The 23,463-nt window shown below is 50.7% G+C and overlaps 14 protein-coding genes across 14 annotated transcripts; 8 read left to right on the top strand and 6 right to left on the bottom strand.

Moving 5' to 3' along the window:
• The first annotated feature begins 9 nt into the window (after nt 1-9).
• Nucleotides 10-1,106, top strand: OGAPODRAFT_75019 (uncharacterized protein). Its single transcript, XM_018355962.1, has one exon. It carries the CDS (start codon nt 43-45, stop codon nt 1,075-1,077), a length of 1,035 nt encoding a protein of 344 aa, XP_018213577.1. The 5' UTR covers nt 10-42; the 3' UTR covers nt 1,078-1,106.
• A 111-nt stretch (nt 1,107-1,217) lies between these two features.
• OGAPODRAFT_81366 (One of six ATPases of the 19S regulatory particle of the 26S proteasome) lies at nt 1,218-2,531 on the top strand (the record flags this gene model as incomplete). The annotated part of the gene is made up of 1 exon (XM_018356512.1): nt 1,218-2,531. The coding sequence occupies one exon, from the start codon at nt 1,218-1,220 to the stop codon at nt 2,514-2,516; it is 1,299 nt and encodes a 432-aa protein (XP_018213576.1). The 3' UTR covers nt 2,517-2,531.
• A 78-nt stretch (nt 2,532-2,609) lies between these two features.
• On the top strand, nt 2,610-3,785 carry OGAPODRAFT_15473 (uncharacterized protein). The gene has a single exon (XM_018353759.1). It carries the CDS (start codon nt 2,700-2,702, stop codon nt 3,717-3,719), a length of 1,020 nt encoding a protein of 339 aa, XP_018213575.1. The 5' UTR covers nt 2,610-2,699; the 3' UTR covers nt 3,720-3,785.
• A 37-nt stretch (nt 3,786-3,822) lies between these two features.
• On the top strand, nt 3,823-7,347 carry OGAPODRAFT_15472 (uncharacterized protein). The gene has a single exon (XM_018353758.1). The coding sequence runs from the start codon at nt 4,370-4,372 to the stop codon at nt 7,304-7,306; it is 2,937 nt and encodes a 978-aa protein (XP_018213574.1). The 5' UTR covers nt 3,823-4,369; the 3' UTR covers nt 7,307-7,347.
• A 357-nt stretch (nt 7,348-7,704) lies between these two features.
• On the top strand, nt 7,705-9,668 carry OGAPODRAFT_15471 (flavo protein subunit of succinate dehydrogenase). The gene has a single exon (XM_018353757.1). The coding sequence runs from the start codon at nt 7,718-7,720 to the stop codon at nt 9,626-9,628; it is 1,911 nt and encodes a 636-aa protein (XP_018213573.1). The 5' UTR covers nt 7,705-7,717; the 3' UTR covers nt 9,629-9,668.
• Nucleotides 9,669-9,737: 69 nt separating this feature from the next.
• On the top strand, nt 9,738-11,691 carry OGAPODRAFT_85180 (uncharacterized protein; the record flags this gene model as incomplete). The annotated part of the gene is made up of 1 exon (XM_018356794.1): nt 9,738-11,691. One exon carries the CDS (start codon nt 9,738-9,740, stop codon nt 10,356-10,358), a length of 621 nt encoding a protein of 206 aa, XP_018213572.1. The 3' UTR covers nt 10,359-11,691.
• OGAPODRAFT_97405 (uncharacterized protein) lies at nt 9,765-11,703 on the bottom strand (the record flags this gene model as incomplete). The annotated part of the gene is made up of 1 exon (XM_018357949.1): nt 9,765-11,703. One exon carries the CDS (start codon nt 11,701-11,703, stop codon nt 10,375-10,377), a length of 1,329 nt encoding a protein of 442 aa, XP_018213571.1. The 3' UTR covers nt 9,765-10,374.
• Nucleotides 11,704-11,731: 28 nt separating this feature from the next.
• Nucleotides 11,732-13,623, bottom strand: OGAPODRAFT_15470 (uncharacterized protein). The gene has a single exon (XM_018353756.1). It carries the CDS (start codon nt 13,315-13,317, stop codon nt 11,779-11,781), a length of 1,539 nt encoding a protein of 512 aa, XP_018213570.1. The 5' UTR covers nt 13,318-13,623; the 3' UTR covers nt 11,732-11,778.
• Nucleotides 13,624-13,660: 37 nt separating this feature from the next.
• On the bottom strand, nt 13,661-14,833 carry OGAPODRAFT_97398 (uncharacterized protein; the record flags this gene model as incomplete). The annotated part of the gene is made up of 2 exons (XM_018357948.1): nt 13,661-14,065; nt 14,147-14,833. 2 exons carry the CDS (start codon nt 14,831-14,833, stop codon nt 13,661-13,663), a joined length of 1,092 nt encoding a protein of 363 aa, XP_018213569.1.
• Nucleotides 14,810-15,876, bottom strand: OGAPODRAFT_92335 (uncharacterized protein; the record flags this gene model as incomplete). Its single annotated transcript, XM_018357143.1, has 1 exon — nt 14,810-15,876. One exon carries the CDS (start codon nt 15,874-15,876, stop codon nt 14,854-14,856), a length of 1,023 nt encoding a protein of 340 aa, XP_018213568.1. The 3' UTR covers nt 14,810-14,853.
• Nucleotides 15,877-15,925: 49 nt separating this feature from the next.
• On the top strand, nt 15,926-16,918 carry OGAPODRAFT_44519 (uncharacterized protein; the record flags this gene model as incomplete). The annotated part of the gene is made up of 1 exon (XM_018355474.1): nt 15,926-16,918. One exon carries the CDS (start codon nt 15,926-15,928, stop codon nt 16,916-16,918), a length of 993 nt encoding a protein of 330 aa, XP_018213567.1.
• Nucleotides 16,074-21,098, bottom strand: OGAPODRAFT_15468 (uncharacterized protein). The gene has a single exon (XM_018353755.1). The coding sequence runs from the start codon at nt 20,910-20,912 to the stop codon at nt 16,932-16,934; it is 3,981 nt and encodes a 1,326-aa protein (XP_018213566.1). The 5' UTR covers nt 20,913-21,098; the 3' UTR covers nt 16,074-16,931.
• An 86-nt stretch (nt 21,099-21,184) lies between these two features.
• Nucleotides 21,185-22,930, top strand: OGAPODRAFT_6517 (uncharacterized protein; the record flags this gene model as incomplete). Its single annotated transcript, XM_018355805.1, has 2 exons — nt 21,185-21,207; nt 21,244-22,930. The coding sequence occupies 2 exons, from the start codon at nt 21,185-21,187 to the stop codon at nt 22,928-22,930; spliced, it is 1,710 nt and encodes a 569-aa protein (XP_018213565.1).
• A 31-nt stretch (nt 22,931-22,961) lies between these two features.
• OGAPODRAFT_45512 (uncharacterized protein) lies at nt 22,962-23,459 on the bottom strand (the record flags this gene model as incomplete). The annotated part of the gene is made up of 2 exons (XM_018355502.1): nt 22,962-23,394; nt 23,428-23,459. 2 exons carry the CDS (start codon nt 23,457-23,459, stop codon nt 22,962-22,964), a joined length of 465 nt encoding a protein of 154 aa, XP_018213564.1.
• Between the last annotated feature and the right edge of the window lie 4 nt (nt 23,460-23,463).

Genomic DNA, 23,463 nt, shown 5'->3' with positions numbered 1-23,463 from the left:
TTCCAGCATACCTGCTTAAATTTTAGGTTTTTCTCTTGTAAAATGTCTACTGTTTTTGATGAAGTCTCTAAGCATACGCTTATCTCCATCGACACCATGTCCCAGGAGGACAAGGAATTCCTGATGAGAAAGTACAACATAGAGTTCCTGAATGCCACCAGTAATCAAGCTATCTGCTTTGCTAACTGGCAGCATCACCAGGAGGTTGTTTACGAGGCCATCAAATTAGTGAACAAGAAATTCGGAGATTCTGTCCCTCAATCGGCTTCCGCGTCCAACTTCAAAGAGTACATTCAGGCAATCAAGTACTACAGCACTGCCATCAGCGGCAGAAACCAACTGAAGGGTCTCAAGGGCTGTGTTTTGTCTCAAGTTACCCCTGAACATTTCTATGACGAAGAAGCCACCTACACCGGCGTCAAGAAGCTAATAGAAGCTTACGAGGATATTGGTGTCGACCGTTCTAAGGTCATTGTGAAACTCGGTACTTCCTACGAAACCATGCGGGCTGCTAAGAGACTGTTCAACGAGGACAAGATCCAGATTTTGGGAACCATGATTCACTCTTTAGAACAGGCTGTTCTTGCCGCGGAGGCCGATTGTGTTGCCATTTCGCCGTATGTAGACGATTTGAGCTACAATATTGACCCATCAGCGTACAAAGCTGAGCCATTGGAGAAGCATTATGGTTACAATCTCGCCGTCGCTATCCACAAGTACTACAGAGCCTACAACATCAAGACTGTCAATTGTGTTGCTGCCCAGATCGGTATTCTGCCAACTCTGGCTTTGGCTGGTGTTGATGAGATGACTCTGCCACCACCAACTTTGAACAAGATTCTCAACTCGCCGCTGCCGAGCGATTACAAAAGTCCTGTTCTGAAGCAGACCTACACTCCTGAGGAAGCTGGTGCAGAGTTGTCTTTTATCAACGACAAGGAGAAGTTCTACTCGCTTCTGAACAGCAATGCCACTGCCTTGAAGCGCATCAACGGTGCCAGGGACGTTTTTGTGGCATTCGACGCCAAGGCCAGCCAGTTGATTGAGACAGTTCTGAAGGAACTAAAATTAATCTAGGTAATCTTGTATAGCTAAAAAATGATCGACCCGTCGGTATAATTTTATTTTCTTATTTTCATTTCTTCAGTGGCAAACGGACAAAATGGTTAGTATGAATTCCTCCAAGTTAGCTAACAGTACAGGGACAAGATGCATCGATGCCTAGCGGCAAGAAGAAGGACCAAGACAAGAAAAAGGAGAAGCCGAAGTACGAGCCTCCTGTCCAGACGAAGACTTTTGGAAGAAAGAAACGTAAGGGACCAGATAATATCGCTAAGTTACCATCTGTGCTGCCGAACACGCGGTGTAAGCTCAAATTGCTCAAACTCGAACGGATCAAGGACCACTTGTTGCTTGAGGAAGAGTTTGTCACCAACCAGGAGATTTTGCAGCCTACAGAACAGAAGCAAGCAGAAGAGAGAGAAAAGATCGACGACATCAGAGGAACGCCAATGTCGATTGGAACGCTTGAAGAGATCATTGATGACGACCATGCCATTGTGTCGTCTTCTAGCGGCCCCGAGTACTACGTGTCGATCCTGTCGTTTGTGGACAAGGGACTTTTAGAGCCGGGATGTCAAGTACTTCTGCATCACAAGACTGTCTCCATTGTGGGAGTTCTACAAGATGAGACAGATCCGGTGGTGAACGTGATGAAGATGGACAAATCGCCGACCGAGTCGTATGCAGACATTGGAGGATTAGAGTCGCAGATCCAGGAGATCAAGGAGGCCGTCGAGCTGCCTCTGACACATCCAGAATTGTACGAGGAGATGGGTATCAAGCCGCCAAAGGGCGTGATATTGTACGGTGCGCCAGGTACGGGAAAAACTTTGCTAGCCAAGGCAGTGGCAAACCAGACGAGTGCGTCGTTCCTTAGAATTGTCGGTTCCGAGCTGATCCAGAAGTATCTGGGAGACGGCCCGCGCATGTGCAGACAGCTGTTCAAAGTGGCAAGCGAGAACGCTCCTTCAATTGTGTTTATTGACGAGATCGACGCGATTGGTTCTAAGAGATACGAATCCTCATCGGGAGGTGAGAGAGAGGTCCAGCGTACGATGCTGGAGCTACTGAACCAGCTGGACGGGTTCGACGACCGAGGTGATGTCAAGGTGATCATGGCTACAAATAAGATTGAGAGTCTGGACCCTGCGCTAATCAGACCGGGAAGAATCGACAGAAAGATCCTGTTCGAGAACCCAGACCCTGCCACAAAGAAGAAGATCCTGACCATTCACACCTCCAAGATGAACATCGCGCCCGACGTGGACCTAGACACATTGATCAACACCAAAGAAGACTTTTCTGGTGCAGACATCAAAGCCATCTGTACCGAGGCCGGGTTGCTGGCTCTGCGTGAGAGGCGGATGCAGGTGATTGCTGAGGACTTCAAGCAGGCCAAGGAGCGTGTTTTGAAGAACAAGATCGAGGAGAACCTCGAAGGCTTGTATTTGTAGCCTAATATAGCAAACTGAAAAATTCTTGTAGGTCCTTGGCTGACGCGCACGACTATTTTTATTTCTTCCACATCTCCGTTCTCCATTATCATCCGAGAACCTCAGGAACGACCGCGAATCTGGCCGCATAGTCATAATTGCTGCTGTTTATACGATTGTTTGATACTTGAGGATCAGTTTGGCATGTCTAAGCCCTCCCCGTCGCCCAAGGACGTGGTGAAATACTTAAAGAGAAGATCTGGTGACCTTTTGCATTTGCACAGCGACAGCGGCATGAAACCGGTGGAAGAACACGCCGACGTCAAGTCGGGGCCTTGTAATAGACTGTCGTTCGACGTTGGTGTCTGCGAAAACCGAAATTCGAGGTACAGACCCAGTATGGAGGACGTTCACACGTATGTGGCAAACTTTGCTGAGAGGCTGGACTGGGGGTATTTTGCGGTGTTCGATGGCCACGCGGGCAAAAATGCTGCGAGGTGGTGCGGTTCGAATCTGCACAACATCCTCGTGGAGAAGATAATGGATGATGACAACGTGGACCTGCGCGAGAACCTGAACAACAGTTTTCTGGAGGCAGACGTGCAGATGGAGCGCGAAGTACAAGGCTCGAGCGGATGCACTGCCGCGGTGGCGGTGCTGCGATGGGAGGAGGAGATTGACGATTCCGAGAGCGAGGACGAGATCGACCCAAAGACGACGCCGTTCGACTTCGTCCCCACCAAGAAACACAAACGAATGCTCTACACAGCCAACGTGGGAGACTCGCGGATTGTGCTGTGTCGCGGGGGACGAGCTGTGCGGCTCTCGTACGACCACAAATCATCAGATAAGCTGGAGCAGCAGCGGATCGTGAACAGCGGTGGAATAATGCTCAAGAATCGCGTGAACGGCGTTTTGGCCGTGACGCGCTCGCTCGGCGACGTTTACATGAAAAGTCTCGTGATAGGTGCTCCCTTCACGACATGCACAGAGTTGACCGAACAGGACGATTTTTTGATACTGGCATGCGACGGATTGTGGGACGTTTGCTCTGACCAGGACGCCGTGGACCTCATTAAGGACGAGATGGACCCGTACAAGGCAAGCGACACGCTGTGCAAGCTTGCTATCAGTAAGATGAGCACCGACAACGTGACGGCCATGGTGGTGCGGTTTGACACAAGGGTGTTCGCCTATAGCGAGCCGCGCCGCCGCGCAGAGTGATTTTCGCCGTTGCCCGCCTGAGATAATTTCGCCTAGAAAAAATAATTATGAATAGAAATGAATGGCCTTTTGCACTTAGTCTTCCTAAATTACAATTAATGGAGCGTTTCACGGTTCAGCTAGCCAACGTCCATTGTGACGAGTGCTCAATAAGCATCCACCGCGCTCTCAAGGACATCTTTGATGTAACAGAGTTCAATAGAATTGTGTGCCATGACAGAACAGCAGATAAGACAAAGCCCCCAGTTGTTGTGTTTCTGACCGACGGCGAGCTCACGATTGTTGGTCCAGGCGCCGATCTTGCAGCTAACGAGGCCCGTGTGCTGCGCAAGTTGGAAAGCTGCGGCTTTGATGTCATCTCTTGGGACATATCCAATGACCAATCCAGGCCCTCGTGGACAGAGCCGATCAGTCTGGTTTTGCTCAAGGCAAAACGAATCTTGGCCACCAGCAAGCGCGAAAAACACCATCGTGAACACTGCAAGAAGTGTCGCGAGGAGTATGAGCAGCATGGGGAGCCCGATCTGCTGAAACGGCTGAAACGGCTGAAACGCAATACCCAGTCGGATTCAGAGGACAGTACCGTTGTGGACGTGGAGGTGAAGGCAGAGCCACTCAAGGAATACCGTGCGCTGCTCAGCATCCAAGGAATGACGTGCGCATCGTGCGTCGGCAGCATTGAGGCTGCCATAAGTCAGTGTCTGCAGAGCCTTGGTGTGCCGCTTACGGAAAACGACAAGCCTGTTTTCCAAGTGTCGCTCGTGGACAGCGTGTGCACCGTGTTGCTGCCCGACCGCCAGTATGTGAATCACGTGATCAAGGCTGTGCGGGAGACTGGGTTCGAGTGCACGCTGCTGGAGATGCTGCCGATCGAGCGCTCGCAGAAATACGAGGTGGTGACGCTGATTGGCGGGATGACCTGCAGCGCGTGCGCGCAGACGATCAGCCAGGCGGTCGACGAGAACTGCTCGTTTGTGCTGGAGTGCAACATCAACATCGTCAACAAGCAGGGCCTGTTTATCCTGGAGTCAGCGAGCGACGCAGACCTGCAGCGGCTCCGGCAATGCGTAGAGGACGTTGGGTACGAGTTTGAGGTGCTGAGTGTGCGGGAGATCAGCCACGCAGCCACCAAGACCCGCTCGCGCACCGTCAACCTCAAGGTCAGCGGCATGTACTGCGAACACTGTCCGGAGATCATCAACAAGAAGCTGAATGAGTACGGCGACGTGATTGTGGTGAATGACCCGATCAGCCTGAACCACCCGTACGTCAAGTTCACGTATGTGCCGAACCCGCCGCAGCTGACGATCCGCAAAATCGTCGACGAGATCAATGGGTTGAGCGACAAGTTCCAGCTCGAGATTGTGCGCGTGGCGTCCGTGGAGGAGCACCTGACGCAGCTGGCGCGGCGGGAGCTGTGGCGCATTGTGCGCAAGCTTGTGCTGTCGACGGTCGTGGCGGTGCCTACGTTTGTGTTTGGCATTGTGGGCATGTCGCTGCTGCCAAAGCACAACGCCTTTCGAATGTGGCTGATGCAACCGCTGTGGCGCGGCAACGTCTCACGAGTGGTCTGGATCCTCTTCTTTCTGGCCACGCCGGTGTACTTTTTCGGCGCCAGCATGTTCCATCTCAAGGCTTTGCGGGAGGTCCGTGCGCTGTGGAAGCGCAGTGTTCCGTGGGGCCGGCGACTGCTGCGTTTCGGGTCAATGAATCTCCTGATGTCTTTGGGCACGACAGTGGCCTATGTTGCCAGCATTGCGATGCTGGCATTGTCTGCGCATGCGCCGCGGGGCAGCGACGGGTTTACAACGACCTATTTCGACTCGGTGGTCTTTTTGACATTTTTTCTGAGCATCGGCAAGCTGCTAGAGAGCTGGTCCAAGTCCAAGACGGCCAACGCTGTCAGCCAGCTGAGCGGGTTCAAAGCCACGGAGGCCACGTTGGTGGAGGACGGTGCTGAGCGCGAAATTGGCGTCGATTACCTTGAGCTTGGCGACACCATTGCAATAAAGCCTGGAGACTCGCCTCCCGTTGACTGCATCATCGTCGAGGGGGAGGCCGATTTCGACGAGAGCATGCTGACCGGCGAGTCGCAGGCGATCCACCACGTTAAGGGCGATCAGATATTTGCCGGGACTGTCAGCCAGGGCCCTGGGACCGTGCGTGCGCAGATCTCGGCCTTGCAGGGCAATTCGCTTTTGGACCAGATTGTTGACATTGTGCGCAACGGCCAGCTTAATAAGTCGCCGATCGAAAAACTTGCCGACAAACTCACCAGCTATTTTGTTCCCGTTGTGTGTCTAATCTCGCTGATTGTCTGGATAATCTGGCTCGTTCTTGGATACACTGTCCTTCCGCCAAGCTATCTAGACATTGACGTGGGTGGCTGGGCAGTGTGGTCCCTGCAGTTCTCCATTGCTGTTTTTGTCATTGCGTGTCCGTGTGGTCTTGGGCTTGCTGCGCCGACGGCGTTGTTTGTCGGGTCCGGACTGGCCGCCAAAAACGGCATTTTGGTCCGCGGCGGCGGCGCCTCGTTCCAGCAGGCAGCAAACGTCGAAGTGGTGTGTTTTGACAAGACCGGAACGCTCACCAGGGCAGAAATTAAGGTCACCGACCACCACGTCTCTGGTGACTTTGCGCTCGCTATCCAGCTCGCCAGAGACCTTGAACTGGGCTCCAAACACCCACTTGCCGCTGCCGTGCGGAATTTTGCCTTGGAAAGTGCCAACAGCCGCGGCATCGAGCTGGGAACCAGGCTTGTCACAAAAGTCGAGGAAGAGAGCGGCCGCGGTGTGTTCGGCGACTATGAAGACAAGCGTGCGCTTCTGGGTAACGAGAAAATGATGGCCGAACATGGCGTGCTTTTGACGGACGAGAATATGCGGCTTCTAGAGGAGTGGAAGAAGCAGGGCAAGAGCGTCGTTTGCGTGGCTGTCGATAAACAGCTTTTGATGCTGCTTGCGGCCCGCGACGAGGTGCGGCCGGAGGCAAAAGCCGTCATCGAAGACCTCCGCCGGCGCGGCGTAGATGTGTACATGATAAGCGGCGACAACCACCTCACCGCAGAGGCCATTGCCCGCGAGGTTGGCATCGCTGCTGATCACGTGATTGCAAATGTGCTTCCTCAGGGCAAGTCGGACAAGATCAAGTGGTTGCAACAAACGTACCACGGCGTGCCAAACAAGCCTACAAAGCCAGCAGTGGTTGCTATGGTTGGTGACGGCATCAACGATGCGCCTGCGCTCGCGACGGCGGACATTGGTGTCGCCATGGGCTCGGGGTCGGATCTGGCCTTGAGCTCGTGCGATTTTGTCCTTTTGTCGCAGAAACAGCCACTCAAGCAGCTGCAAATCCTGCTCCAGCTGTCGCACAAAGTGATCAACCGTGTCAAATTCAACTTTGGCTGGGCACTGGTCTACAATGTGATTGGAATCCCGATCGCTGCAGGGGTTATTTATCCGTACCATAACTCGCGTCTGAGTCCTACGTGGTCGAGTTTAGCCATGGCTTGTTCGAGCGTGAGTGTTTTATGCAGCAGTCTGGCACTCAGATGGGAAAGCCGGTTCTGGGGATGGCGTTCGGAATGATTTACCAAAATCTTATGATACTCTATAATTACTATAAGCAGAATATTAAATATGTCAAAAATGCCTGTATATTTTTTTATTTCGAGGCTGCGTACTTGAAGCCGGGCCCGGAAACGCGAAAGGACAGTTGGAAATGAGTACCATTACCGGTACCGGCGGACTTGGCCGCACTGCTGGGTACAGGGCTTCCTGCGTCCCTTCATCGTCTCTCTACTTGAACGAAGCTGCCATGACCTACTGGGGTCCCACCCCCGTTTGTGTACCGGCTATAGACACCCCATATCCGAAGTTACAAATTCGCGAAATTCCATTGGCCCGTGGTTTCTCCTCCGTAAGTTCTCCGATCGACCTGATTATGTAAAAACCCCAAGGAAAAAAGTCCTCACGAAAAACTCACCTTGTTAATTTACCATGCTTTCCCTGAAATCACGTATCGCTGGACGCCGGTTGTTCTCGTCCTCGAGATCGACTGCACAGGTGATTACCAAGTACAATAATCTCAATGGCAAAACGGCTTCTTCTGCCATGGCCAAGGAATATCACATCATCGATCACGAGTACGATGCTGTGGTGATTGGTGCCGGTGGTGCCGGTCTTCGTGCAGCCTTCGGTCTTGTCCAAGAGGGCTTCAAGGTCGCCTGCATCTCGAAGCTTTTTCCAACAAGATCGCACACCGTTGCTGCTCAAGGTGGTATTAATGCGGCCCTGGGAAACATGCACCCTGACGAATGGAGATGGCACATGTATGACACAGTGAAAGGTTCCGATTGGCTTGGTGACCAGGACGCTATCCACTACATGACCAGAGAGGCTCCAGACTCGATTATTGAGCTTGAACACTACGGTCTGCCCTTCTCCAGAAACAAGGAGGGAAAGATCTATCAGAGAGCTTTTGGTGGTCAATCCAAGGAGTTTGGTAAGGGAGGACAGGCTTACAGAACCTGTGCCGTTGCGGACAGAACCGGACATGCACTGCTGCACACACTGTACGGTCAATCGCTCAGATACGACACCCACTACTTCATCGAGTTCTTTGCCATGGACCTGTTGATGCACGACGGAAGATGTGTGGGATGCATTGCTTACAACGAGGAGGACGGTACTTTGCACAGATTCAAGGCTAACAACACAGTCATTGCCACTGGTGGATATGGTAGAGCCTACTTCTCTTGTACCTCTGCTCACACCTGTACTGGTGATGGATACGCCATGGTCAGCAGAGCTGGCTTGCCATTGGAGGATCTGGAGTTTGTGCAGTTCCACCCATCTGGTATTTATGGTTCTGGATGTCTGATCACCGAGGGTGCCAGAGGTGAGGGTGGATTCCTGGTGAACAGCGAGGGTGAGAGATTCATGGAAAGATACGCTCCAACTGCCAAGGATCTTGCTTCTAGAGACGTTGTTTCGAGAGCCATCACCATGGAAATCAACGCCGGAAGGGGTGTGGGCCCTCACAAAGACCACATGTTCCTTCAACTGTCCCACCTGCCTCCATCTGTGCTGAAGGAGAGACTCCCAGGTATTTCTGAGACTGCCCACATTTTCGCAGGTGTCGACGTCACCAAGGAGCCAATTCCAATTCTGCCAACTGTGCACTACAACATGGGTGGTATCCCAACTAAGTACACGGGAGAGGTTCTTACGCAGAACGAAAAGGGTGAGGACGTCGTGGTTCCAGGTCTCTTCGCATGTGGTGAGGCTGCCTGCGCCTCTGTGCACGGAGCCAACCGTTTGGGTGCCAACTCCTTGCTGGACCTGGTCGTCTTCGGAAGAGCCGTTTCGCACACTATCAGAGATAAGTTTAGCCCTGGTGCACCATTGCCAGAGCTTCCAAACGATATTGGTCACGAGTCCGTTGCCAACCTTGATAGGCTAAGAAATGCCGACGGAGATGTCACCACTGCCGAACTAAGACTCGAGATGCAAAAGAGCATGCAAAAGCACGTCGCCGTGTTTAGAGAGCAAAAGACTTTGGACGAAGGTGTGGAACAAATGAGTAAGATCGATGCCAAGTTTGACAGAATCAAAACCACCGACAGATCAATGATCTGGAACTCGGACTTGGTTGAGACTTTGGAATTGCAAAACCTGCTCACCTGTGCTAGACAGACTGCCACTGCAGCTGCAGCAAGAAAGGAGAGTAGAGGTGCCCACGCCAGAGATGACTACCCAGAAAGAGACGATGAGAACTGGCGCAAACACACTCTTTCATGGCAGGAGGGCCATGGAAAGGACGTTAAGCTTGGATACAGAGCTGTGATTGCCACGACTCTTGATGAAGCTGAATGTAAACCAGTTCCTCCAGCGAAGAGAGTTTACTAGGTATTTATTATAAAGAATATGTGAATGAAAAAAGTATTCGAAATCAATCTTTGCTTAGATAATCCAGCATATAGAAGAAAAAAATTGAAAAAATATATCGATTGTTTCCATGTTCCAACTCTCGGTGATTTCTGATCTCATCCGAATATCGCCGCACTTGTTCCATCTTCCAATCGAAGAGGCAGTCCAAAATGAGCTAAACATCAAATACGCTAATAAAGTCATCCACAAACTTGGATTGGTGGTCGCGGTTTGGGATCTTCTACAAGTGGATGATGGTTTACTTAAACCAGGAGACGGTGCAGTGTTTATCAACGTGCGATTCCGCATTGTTGTCTTCAAACCAGTGGTGGGAGAAGTCCTCACCGGCTGGATCGAAAGCTGCAGCGACGAAGGAATAAAGGTCAATATGAATTTCTTTAACGACATTTTCATTCCGAAAAATTACATGTTTGAAGGCTCGTACTATTCCGCCGATGATAACGCATGGATCTGGCAAATGGATGAAGAAACAAAGCTGTACCTCGACATCAATGAAAAAATCAATTTCCGCATTGAAAAAGAGGTTTTCAATGACGTGCGACCAACAGGACCAGACAACTCGCTTACTTCTCTAACCGCAGATGACCAAACCAACGGAGTCGACACTGAAGACCGCAAAGTGCCGCCTTACGCACTCATAGCTAGCTGCCAGACCGATGGCATGGGCTGTGTTAGCTGGTGGGAGTGATGGATATTTCTCACGATTAATTGTATTGCATGTATCTCGACGTCGAGCTGAACTTCATGTTTCCCTTTATGACTTTCTCAACAGCTTGTAGGAAATCTTTCTCGGTAGCAACCTTTCGTCTGGAACGAATTGCGAACATACCAGCCTCTGTACACACTGACCGCAGCTCAGCTCCGGTAGCGTTTGGACAGAGTCTGGAAATCAACTCCCAACGAATGTCACGCTCACAGGACATCGACTTAGAGTGGATACGGAAAATATTTGCGCGGCCTTCAAGGTCAGGCAGCGAAAACTCAACCTTTCTATCAATTCTTCCTGGTCTCAGCAACGCAGGGTCCAATGTGTTTGGTCTATTCGTGGCAAACATCACCTTAATGTTTCCTCTAGGGTCGAATCCGTCTAGCTGAGTAATCAACTCTAACATAGTTCTCTGGACTTCATTATCTCCGCCGGCTCCATCGTCAAACCTGGCTCCTCCAATGGCATCAACTTCATCGAAAAAAATGATGCATGCTTTCTTTGTTCTCGCCATTTCAAACAGTTCTCTCACCATTCTTGCACCTTCACCAACGTACTTTTGAACAAGCTCGGATCCGATGACTCTGATGAAAGTAGCGTCTGTTCTGTTTGCCACGGCACGAGCACACAGTGTCTTCCCCGTTCCTGGCGGGCCGTAAAGCAAAATACCTTTTGGAGGGTCAATTCCCAGCTTGACAAATCGTTCCGGGGACAGCAGCGGAAGTTCCACGACTTCTCTAAGCTTTTCAATTTGTTCTTTACAGCCTCCAACGTCACTATAAGTCACGTCCGGCTTCTCTTCCACTGTCATCATCGTCACACTAGGGTCAATTCTAGGAGGAAGAGGCAATTGAATCTCGTACTTTGTCCTGTCCACACCAACTCTCATTCCTTCTTCAATGTCTGTTGGTGAGACTCTTTCACCGAGTCCAACCACAAACTTTGCAATTTGTTTGATGTTTATCACGTATTTGGTCTTGCCATCGGCTTCCTCCTCTGCAGAAGGCTCGATCATCTTCGTACACCTTGCAACTTGCAAGGGCTGTTCTTCGCTCATTCTTTTGCGATCCGCGGCTACATCCCATAGGTTGGGGCTAGCAAGTCCTGTGTCAGACTCCTCAACGCCGATTTTCTCCTTAATGCGTGTCTCCAGCTCCTTAAGATCCTTTTCAATCTCGCGGATCGACTGACTGTATGGGGCGGCACCGTAAGTCTTAAGCACCTGGATATCACCTTCACTCAATGGGGTGATTTTATCCTCTTTCTTCTCTTCTTCGGGATCGTCCACGGGCTTTTTGTACTTTTCCCAGTCTTCTTTGGCGGCCATGCTTGGTTTAAACTTGTTACTTTTTTGCCATCGAAATTTATTTATTTAGTTTTCTAAACACCTTTACACCACACTTCAGAACACCTTGAGCAGTAGCTGTGCTCCCTTGTTGGAGTCGTCCTGTTTCTTGATCAGCTTGTCCATCTTTTTTAGTTTCTTCGGGAAAGAGTGCTTATTGGTATCCTTCAAACATTCAAACAAAGCAACAAGAACAAAACAACCCTGATTGTCGTTGATCCATGATTTAAGAACCTCTTCGTTTTCTCCATTTTCAAAGACTCTCTCGACAAAGCTGGACGCGAATTCCGCACCAATTCCAATGCCGTCCACCACGTCAACTTTCTTCTCCTTGTTGTTCCATTTCCCACCCTGAATAAGCGTCTTCACAAGTCTAGGAGTGAACGGTTTGTTCAATAGATGCTCTTGCCCAAGCTCCTCCTTCATCCCGTCGATTATTATGTCCAGAGCCTGTTGTCTATACTCCTGTGCCTCCTGAGGGAACTCGTTGTTCAGAAGAAGCTCCAGAATAAACTGAGCACCAAGATTCTCGTGCAGAATGACCGGCTTGTGCAAAAATGTGTCGTAAAAGATAGGAAGGAAGTTCTTGAGCAGTTCCTTACGACGTTGGTCCTGTGGCTTCTTGGACGTCTCCGCAGCCATTGCTGTATATTTGTCAACGTCCTTCAGAACCAAAGGGGAGAAATAAGAGCGGTCAAGTCCGTTGAGCAAGTACACAAACGGTCTTCTGGAAAACTTGCCAACCATGATTTTGTCGAAGCTGTCTTTCAAAGCGCCCGAAAACGTTCTGTTAACAAGAACAGTATCGTCAACCGTCATGAAAATGACTTGCAGCACAAACTGACCGTGTTCGTTGGTGGCCAGCGCCTCAGCATGGGTTTTCAAGCCTTTCAAAATAGCCTTTCTCTCCTTAGCATTAGCCTTAGCAACCAGGGTGCAAGCGACCTCGCAGCCTTCAGGAGTGTGCACCAGCTCTGCGACCTGATCCTGTAACAGCTCAATAAACGCGCGCACTTCTTCGTTTTCGAAAATCTGCACATACTCGCGCATGACAGCATGGAGAATCTGGAAACCGGTGGACCCCTTCTCCACAGATCCACGGATGGTTGTGATAAGATTGTTGGCAATCAGGGCTCTTTTCTCAGCAGAGTCAGCACACACCTCCTTGATGGTACGCGTATCGTTAGGGTCACGGAACACAGCATACTCAGAGCCCCAAAACTCCCGAATCATTTGAGATTTCTGTTTCGCGGTCGCATAGAGCACATACAGGTCCTCCACCACGTAGGCACCTTCTCTATGACGAATCAATTTGCGAAGCTTTCCGTGAAGCTCAGACAGAATAAGCTCTCTTGATTCTTTGGAGCCATAGTGAAGCAACTTTACCAGCAGATACTTTCCGTAGGCAGAGGTAGCAAGATTGTAGAAATTGCCTTTGAGAGCTCTCGTTATAATCTCACGACGCTCTTTCGAACAGTACTTTACAAGAGTCTGGACCACACGTGAGGCATCGTGTTTGAGAACCAGATCGCCAATCACGTCCTTGGATAGCTCCCATGTCTCATCGCAGAGCTTGTCTCGAATCTCCTTTGGCATTGGAGGGTTCTTCACCCTCAATTTCTCCCAAAGACGTTTGATGTTCTCCACTTGAGTACCTGACTTACGTTTCAATTTTCTCTCTGACAAAAGCTTTTTCTGTTCCTGTCTGGATGGTCTATTATCGTCACCGTTTTCTTTATTGTTAGTGGACTCGCTTTGTTGATCGCTTTGTTCGTCGTAGCTGTGGGGATCCAGTTCATCTAACTGATCTTCAGACTCATCCTGGGAATCCTCTGGATCAATTTTGGCCTTCTTCACCTTGACAACAGTCTCCTCTGCAACTCTTTTCTTTACCATGCTGATTCAAATTTATTTTTTCAAACTAAAAATTTTTTGTTTCCTATGGCTGTGCAAGGAATTTTTCAATAAATTGCACAGTCTGGGGATTGGTATATTCTTGCACCTCTTTTGCAGAGGCATCTGCGGTCTCTGAAAACTGGCTATTAATCTGCAGCAGTTCACGGTATTTGTGACTTTCAAGATCCTCTAGCAGTTTGCGTTGGCGATCACACTCCCTATGCAGTGTGATGATTAAATCCTCCGGGAGATCCAATCCAGCCGACTCTATGTCTTTCCGGTAGCGTTCAACGGTTCTTAGTATGCTAATGTATTCAGGGTCGTAGAAGAAATCCAATCCTTCAAGTTTGGGCGGCACATCCTGCTGAGCCAAACGGAAGACCTCCATGAACTTGCGCCGCGGTAGGCATTTGTCCAGCGCAAGAAACCTTGTTGGAAGGTCATCAGTCTCCTCCGAAGCATCAGTGAGCTCAAGCTCAATCTCCTCCTTGTTTATTTTCTCGTTTTCTCGGCAGCTTTTCCATGGAACAGTGGCCTCAAATTTAACGTGCATGTGTGCGCTAAACCAGTGGCTAGGTCGCAAATGGCGGAGGAGGCCCATCAAAGGAGGCGATCCCAGCTGATGTTTTTCCATGTCACTTTTGAAAAACGGTTTGCACCGCAAAAGCTGGTCTTTTCTGCCGTACTCGTATATTCCTTCAGGCCAGTCGTGTGACACCATGATGGTTTCGTTTGAAGGTCTCAAGAGCTGCAGCGCCGTCACCTCGGTCTTTCTATAATGATACACAGATCTAATGGTAGATCTGTCGTAAGGAAGGGATTCTTTGCGCGGTTTAAGAAAATTTGTCTCGTTGTAAATCCCTGATATTCCTGCTATTCTCAGGCCCTTGTACCATACGACTCCATATCGCCCAAGATAATATATGTTCGGGGCCACAAAGCCGCCATAGCGCAGTTCCGAGAGATAGTTTGAAGCCTCGTGGTTACCCCCTACAAAAATGGTCATCACAGGTGCGTGTCGACGACCAGTGTAGTAGTCTTGAAAATCGCCCATTTGTCGATATTTCTGGGGAACGGCAAGACATTCCAGGTCTGCGTGGTTCCTCACGCTCTGAAAATCTCCACAGATTATCAGAAGGTCAACTGCTTTTGGTAGGGCTTTATAAATCGCGTTTAGCTGCCCGTGACAGCACCCTTCAACGGCCACGGTGAGCATATATTTAGATTAAATAAAATTTAGTTTTTCTTACCAAAAAATGACATTAGCGAAACCTGCTTCTTGGTGTTTGCTTTTTCCGTATTCTTCGAGATTGTGTGTCCTTTCTTTGCGGGCGGGTGCGTAGCAGACCGCTTGGCCGACGGCTGTTTGGTGGTCACCAAATATCCGTCCTCATCGTAGACTGGTTCTGGCGGGGCGTCTTTCTTCTCGACCTGCGCAGTAGCAGGCTCTGATGTCTCCTCCTCGGCTGGTTTATCTGCCTTTTTCGCTGGCTGCTGCTGCTCCGCGGTTTCTGTTTCTGCTGGAATATCCACGTCCAAGGGCTCATCGATTGGTTCTTCATCAGAGAAATCCACATCGTCGTCGCTGTTTTCGAATAGCTTGGTGAGCTTCGACTTGACTTCGCTCTTGGTTTTCTTCTTCGGCGGCTCTGTGGACTGTATTGGCTTATCCAAGGTTCGCTTAGCCTGCTGTTTTATCTCTGGACCTTTCTTTCTCGAGGTATAAAGTGAGCTCAGCCTGCTGGCGCCAATGTCTTTGGCTGCTGGTTTGGCTTCGTGCGGCTTGGCTTCTGTTTTGAGAGGTTCACTCATGGCATTGCGCTGCACAGGCCGGGCCAATGTCTCGTGTTCCTGCTTCTTTGCAATCTTCTGCGCGGAGGAAGTCTGGATTACGCCCCATTTGACACAGTTCTCTGGCGTATACTCTTTATCTATTGTCGTGTTGATTGCAACCACGGTGTCCAGCGCAACTTGTCCCATGTTCAGACTGTAAATCGAGACAGAGTCTATCTTCTCGAGTTCTGCCTTGCCAATCTCAATGTCCTGCCCAGAAACAAGCTTTACGTAGCGCATATTCCCAGCACGGCCCGTCACCGTGTAGTAGCTGCTCAAGTCTGGCTTTTCGTGTTTAAATTGGTCGTAGAACTCCTGAAGCACCTGTTTGGCCTTGTTCGATGAGATATCCTTCCATCGTGCAAGATACTTGTAAGTGATGGGTTTTTTTTCCACAAACAAATGTGTGTTGATCTCCTCGAACATGGCGTACGCGTGTGGAAAAATACAAAAATTTATTTCAAATTATAATCTCATGGTCGAATTAGACTGGAACAATATTCCCAAAGATCTTTGTCCGGTTTGCAAAACCGACAAGTATCTGTCGCCCACACTGCAATTCAAAATCAACCCCGAGTGCTACCACAAGATCTGCGACTCATGTGTGGACCGGATATTCTCTCTTGGGCCGTCGCCATGTCCATACCCCAACTGTGGCAAAATCCTGCGAAAAAACAGATTCAAGACACAGATATTTGACGACGTCGACGTTGAGCGCGAATGCGACGTGCGCAAGAGAGTGGTGTCTGTGTTCAACAAGACCCAGGAGGATTTCAAATCGCTGGACGAGTACAATGCCTACCTTGAGGAGATAGAGGACTACGTTTACAAGTTGGTCAATAAGATCGATGTTGAGCAGACTGAACAAAAGTTGAAGGAGTATCAGCAGGCGCACAAACATGACATTGAAATGAGCAACAACCAGCGCGACCAGGAATACGAGAAATTCCTCAAACTCCAGAACTTGGAGAAACGATACAAGGCTGAGAAAAATAAAATCAATAGGGAGATCATCAAGGAGGAACAGAACCTCAAGAATTTGAGTAAGTTGGAGGTCATTAACCAACTGCAGACCGCCTCAGGCGAGAGGGATGCAGACAAGATCATCGCCAACGTGCGCGATTCGATGATCAGCAAAACCAGCAGCTACAAGGAGCAACTCGAGGAGCTGGAAAAAACATACCAGGAGCAGAGAGAAAAAATCATCAATGGCCTGGACGAGCTCAAAGAGGAGGAGAAGCCCAAGCTGCCCTTCACGCCTTTCAATGGCGACCGCGTGGTATCTCCTCCGTACGAGTATGGAGAGTACAAGGACCCGTTCTTGCTCAAGCTCGTGGACGATGTACAGTACAAGGCTGGGGGTTACAAAATCGATTTTTACTTCCACAAGTCGCTTAATGACGCTTTCACCGGGCTCCGTTGCATAATAGAAGAGGAAAAAGAGACAGTGGATCAGGTTATGGGGTAAATAGTTCTATTAATTAGTTCGCACTGGTTCTTGCTCCGGAACCCGATTTAATCAACTCAAGCGTCTCCTCGGAGATTTCCACCTCGGGAAGAGCGATCTCGCCTCTGCGTGGAGGTGGCAAGAATCCGATCTTGACCAGATAGCTCACGTACTTCGCCAACACGTCCATTGTGACCCCAGCACCGGCAGACCGGTCCTCGCCACTAAGTTTAGCGTCGGCAATCAGGCTCTCCACAGCGTTTTTGTCACACAGTTCTGGAGCCTTGGTATCCTGAGGCAAGTTATCGAGGACAAAGTGCAACAGTGGATAAAGAGCGTTGTCCTTTCCCTCGTCGACCACGTACCGCTCCAGCGACTTGGTCCATTGCAAGTAGTCCGCCCGCTTGACGTCGTAGCCGAACTTTTGCAACGCTCCAAGCATCTCATTGAATCTGATACGCGGATGGCCGGTCACGTGAACAACAGGAAGGGAAGCAGCCGAAGGCGGGTGCAGAGCAGCAGCCACAACAACACGAGCAACGTGGTCCACAGGAACGGTGTTGACGTTATTGGAGATATCTGGGTACTCGCCGACCTCGACACAGCCCTTGAGCATTCTCAGAAGGAAGTCGTCCGTGTTGGCAGCACCGGTCTGGGAGAAGCCTTGAACATAGCCTGGTCTGATAACCGCGCCTCTGAGTCCCTTCTCGCCGGCCTTTCTGATGATATACTCTGCAGCCCATTTCGATTGGCCGTATCCCGTGCCGAGTCCCTTGGCCGCTCCCATCAGGTCATCGTCCTCTGGAATTCCGCTCTTTCCTTCGTCCACAAGCTTGTCGGAGAGAGAGACGTAGTGAGGAACGTCGATCGTCGATGTCGACGACACAAACGTGAACACTTTTGGTTTGCCCTCTGCACACAGGTCCATCACATTGAGCGTGGAAATGACATTGGCGTCACGGAGCTTAGAATATGGGTACACCCAGTGGACGAGAGCTCCATTGTGAATTATCACGTCCACGTTGGCGACAAGCTGCTTCCATTGCTCCTCGTTGCCAAAGTGAGGCTTGTCAAGGTTGCCCAGGACCACCTTGATGCTCTGGATCCACTTGTCATTCCAGATGCCGTAGGTTTTGCCGGTCTTGACGAGTCGCTGAATAGCAGCCGTCTCGTCCTTGGCGCGAACGTGAGCCCAGACCTTGATATTTAGGTTTCTGCTCAGCAGGTCACGCAGAATGAACGATCCCAGGAAACCAGTGCATCCGGTAACAAAAACGTTCAAAGGCTGCGAGAAGTCAAGAGCGTTTCTAGTAGGATAGCTCTTCAGGCTCTGAGACAGTTTTTTAGCGTCTTCAAAGTAGTCAACGGTCTCATCCTTGGCCTCCGGAACGGCATTATTCTTGCCGTCGGCGAGCTCAAAGCCTTCGTCCTTCTTCAGACTATCAATCTCTGCTGCGAATGAAGCAAGCGTTGGGTGTTTGAAGATGGCTCCGAGAGGGATATCGACAGCAAGCTGTTTTCTCAACTCAAAAATCATCCGCGTGGCGAGGATCGAGTGTCCACCCAGGTCAAAGAAAGAGTCCTCCGGCTGCACGGTAGCCGGCTTATTTGGCAGCACCGAGAGCCACACGTCTCTAATTTTGGCCTCTGTCTCGGTGAACTGGACGTCAGCAACATCTTTCGACGACAGCCGAGCAACAGCAGCTAGCTGTGCCGTGTCGGGGAAAGGAAGCTTAGGCTTGTCGACCTTGCCGTTTGGATTCAGTGGCAGCTTGGCCATAGGCACCACCAGCGACGGAATTGCATAGTTAGCCAGTCGCTTCTTCAAATGTGCCTTCAGATCCTTGATCAGCTCGCGGTACACCACGAGACCCTTGACAATCGGATCGTCGAGGTCATCCACGTCCTGCGACGAGCTCTTGTACTTCTCGAGCTCTGGAGACGTTCTAGGAACAATGTAAGACACCAAGGTAGGCTCCTCGTTTTTGTCTCTTCTGACAAGAGTCACATTCTGTCTGACCAGCGGATGCTGCGAAATATGGGTGTCGATTTCTCCCAACTCAATCCTGAAACCTCTTATCTTCACCTGGTCGTCAGCACGGCCACAGCATTCGCAATTTCCGTCCGGCAGGTATCTTCCCAAATCGCCTGTCCGATACAGTCTGTCTCTAGGGCCAAACCAGACCTGTCTCCAGGGCTCGCCCCGGTCAAGCTGCTTGTCCTTGGCTAGGAACTTGTCCGGCGAAGTGTACCAGTTGGTGACAAACTTCTGCTTGTTGAGCTCGTCGTTGTTCCTGTAGCCTTCAGCCAGACCAGCAGCACGGACGTATATCTCGCCAACCTCACCAACACCACAGGTCTGTGTTCTGTCGTTTCTGTTCACCACCAACAGCTGCACGTTCAACATACCCTTACCGGCAGGCATAACGTCCTTCTGATTGGCCAGGAACAGCGAGTCCTGCTCTCTGGACGGGACCTCAAAGTACGACACCGCACGCTGCGTCTCGGTCGTGCCGTACATGTTGACAATGGCACAGTTTCTGGCCAGAGTCTGCAGCCGCAGACAGTCGCGCTTTGTGAGAATGTCCCCGACAAAAAACGCATGGTGCAACGTAGGGAACTCGGCAACCGCCTGGGCAGTCAGCAGCTGACCCATGGCTGGTGTGAGGTGTGTCACGGTAGCACCGTGCCGCGACATCCACTCGGCCAGCTTACCAGGGGTTCCGATATCGTCTGCCGTGGGAACCAGAAGCGTGGCTCCCAGAAACAGCGGCGTGAACATATCTCTCTGGATTGGGTCGTGCGCAATGCCCGACAGCATCGTGAACTTGTCGTTTTCGCTCAGATGGAAAGTTTCAGCCATCCACGGGAAATAGTATGCCAGCGAGAAATGTCTTCCCAGAACACCCTTGGGGATGCCTTCGGACCCAGACGTGAAGGAAAGTGTAGGGTTCGAGTCTGGCCCGACTATGACACCCGTTCTCTGGGACTTGTACTGCTGGTAGTCCTGCAGTACATCTGGCTGGCCACCAACGACAACACCGTCATCAAGAATCTCCAAAGCGGGAATACGGGTCACTACCTTGAGCTCCTTCTCAATGTAGTCCTCGACAAGCTGCGAGATCTCACCTGCTTTTTTAATTCCAATGATCCCCTGTGGATTGGCAACCTGCAAATAGATAGTCTGTCTGGCTGGAGGATAAGCAGGGTCTATCACGGAAAAGGTAGCGCCCGCTTTGAGCACACCCATCACGGCCACCATCAGGTCGACGCCTCTGTACGCATAGATCATCACGACATCACCTCTTTTGATGCCTGTTTGCACCAGATAGTGCCCGACAACATTAGAGGCCTCGTTGATCTGTTTGTACGTGAACACGCGGTCTTTGGCTCCCGGTTGCAAAAACGACGCTGTCTCCACCACACATGTTCTGTCCGGGTGTTTATCGGCGTTGTCACTGAAAATGTCCTGGATCGCTCCTCTGTAATTGCTCCAGTCCAGGTCGACAGTAGGGTCTGGAAGCACCGACTTCTGCGATTCGGTCACCAGACTGACCTTCGAGATGGCCGTTTCTGGGTGCTCAAACGCGCTGTGCAAGAACTGGTTGAACTGCTCGCCCATGATTTCGATTCGGCGCTGAGAGTACAGCAGAGAGTTGTAGTAGAAGCTCAAAGAAAGCTTCTCTCCGGATTTGTGCAGAAACACAGCAATGTCTCTCACGGAGCCAGGAACCGAGGTCGAGAGCTGTTCGTTTTCGTGGGCATACTGGAAAGAAACGGTAAACAACGCAGGAGGAGAGTCTAAACCCTTGGATTTCTGGAAAAAGGCAGCGATGTCTTCAAGCGGCACAAGATTTTTAGTGCCGATATCGTAGGTCTCTGCCACCTGGCGAGCAAAATCTTTGAACGACAGGGCCGGGTCAATAGAAAGTCTGACAATAAAGGGCTCTCCGGCTGGTGTGTTTGTAGCCACGACAATATCGTCGTCGCCGGTAAGTCTGTACACCAAAACCATCCAAGTAGCCAGGAGGTCCTGGAACGAGGCGGCCGTCTTCAGGGGCACAGACAGCCTGGATTCCACAATCTTGCCCGTGGTGGGTCTGTTGAAATCCAGCGGCACAACATTGAGGGTTGGGGTGTCGAGCTTGGTTGTCCAGTACTCCATGACTCTTTGATGAAAAAACGGTGGATGAAATTTAATGTGCAAATTCGCTCTGTCACAGGAAAACGCGGGTCGAAAAACACATCCAAAAAGAATTACCAGACAACATCGGTGGATTAATTGCCATGTCGCAGCGGAAATTGCAACAGTAAGTAGCCGCCACTCCGCTGAACTAACCAATTAGAGAGATAGACAGAGTATTTAAGAAAGTGAAGGAAGGGCTCGAGGAGTTCGACTTCATCTACGACAAGCTCCAGAGCTGCGACCAGCAGTCGCAGAAGGAGAAGTTGGAAAACGATCTAAAGAAGGAGATCAAGAAATTGCAACGACACAGAGAGCAGATCAAGACCTGGATGTCTGGAAATGAAGTAAAGGACAAAAAACAGCTTATAGAGCACCGTCGACTCATAGAGCACGAGATGGAGAGATTCAAGGAGGTGGAGAAAATCATGAAGACCAAGGCGTTTTCGAACGAGGCTCTCGCGTCCACGGACGTCACGCTGGACCCGAGACAGCGCGAGAAGCTGGAGTGTGCCGAGTTCATCCAGTCGATGATCGAGGAGCTCGACCGCCAGGATGAGAGCATCGAGGCACAGATCGACCAGATCACGAGCTCTCTTAAGAAGAAAAAGTCGGACGCCTCTAAACAGACGCAGATCGACGCGCTCAGCGAGCAGCTCGAGCGCCACAAGTGGCACGTGGGGAAACTAGAGACGATTTTGCGGCTGCTCGAGAACGACAACCTCGAAGTCGACCAGATCAACGACATCAAAGAGGACATCGAATACTACGTGCAGTCGAACCAGGACAGCTCGTTTGTTGAGGACGACACGTTCTATGACGAGCTTGGACTTGACGAGCTGGAGGAAGGTTTCCATGTTGTTCCGGCTGGCCATGACGACGACGACGACGACGACCGCGACGACAAGGAGTCCAAATCCACGACCAGAAAGTCCAGCACCAGCACGCAGAGTGTGCTTCCGACAACGTCCTCAGCTAGCCAGGGTTCTGCACCCGACCATTTGCACCACGTTCCAGCTCCAGCTGCCACAGCAGCTCCATCTAGCCGGATACCGTCTGCCAGCCACCAGCTACCACAGCTGTCCCAAAACAGCCAGACCAGCTCTCCTCTTGTGCGGGCTGCTAATCTCACGCCCGCGGCGTCCAGCTCGACGACGCCAAAGCTCAAATACGCCTCCGTGGTGAGCACAGGACTGCCTGCTGCAGAAAAAGGCCGGGCTTCTCCGTCTGTCTCCACGGGACTACCCCATCCGTCAGACAGTACCAGGGAAAGCACAGCTTCTCCACAGCAATTTTCCTTTCTCGACGCATCCAACTACACACATTTGCCCGAAGGAATAAAAGACTACGTGAGCTGTCTGGAGGCAGCTAAGACGCGCCACGAAAGTGCTGAAAAACGCAGTCTGGAAACCATCTTTCCTCAGCTGGAGTCCTCACTGCTCAATTGTCCCGACTCCTACGACTCAGACAAGCCTCGCAACTACCAGCCGACCAACCAGTTCACCACCCAAACGTGTTTTCCGCAGGAGCCAGCTGTGGAAATCACGGGCTCGACTAAGCTCTTGCAGAAGCTAAAGATCGACACGCTGGCCTACTGCTTCTACTACCACAACATCAAGTACAAGAGTCCATTCACAACAATCAACAACCTCAATAGCCCGGGCGACGATTATCTCCAGTACATTGCTGCAAACGAGTTTATCCGGCGTGGATGGAAATATCATAAAGAATTGAAGACGTGGTTCCTCAGAGACGGTGACGAGTGGAAAATGTTTGACTACAAGGATTCGTGGTCGGTGAAGAGCCAGCCGGGATTCAGCTTTGAACCCCATCAGGAGCAGACTCGGTAACATATGAGATGTACCATTATCTATAAGTCTATTAAGAGCATTCTTTTTGGAGAAAAACCTCACTGAAATGCTTACACTGTCTATAGCACTCCTCAAAGCCGTCACGACCGCCATAGTACGGGTCGTCCACAATTTTCTCCAGCTTTGGGTCCTCCTTCCACTCGCCAAAAAGACACACCTTGGCCTTGCTGCCCGAAGGACGCTTGTGCTCAAGAGAACGAAGATTGTAGTTATCCATACAGAGAATGTAGTCAAACTCATTAAAATGCTGCGGTTTAATTTGCTGGGCGCGATGGTTGATAGGAACGTTGTGCGCCTCACATGTCGCCACAGTTCTCTGGTCCGGAGTTTCTCCCACATGATAAGAATGGGTGCCAAAGGAGTCCACCTTGGTGATGATTGAGCTCAGCCCTTTCTGCTCTACGAGCTGCGAAAACACAGCCTCAGCCATAGGCGAGCGGCAACTGCTAGTTAGCTGGCCACTAAAGAGTACTTACATGTTTCCTGTGCAAACGAAGGCCACCTTCATGTAA

Source organism: Ogataea polymorpha (genome assembly GCF_001664045.1).
Source record: "Ogataea polymorpha strain NCYC 495 leu1.1 chromosome Unknown OGAPOscaffold_1, whole genome shotgun sequence".
NCBI classification, from domain to species: Eukaryota; Fungi; Ascomycota; class Pichiomycetes; order Pichiales; family Pichiaceae; genus Ogataea; species Ogataea polymorpha.
The sequence above is the reverse complement of the archived record's forward strand: the minus strand, read 5'-3'. Positions and strand labels throughout refer to the sequence as shown.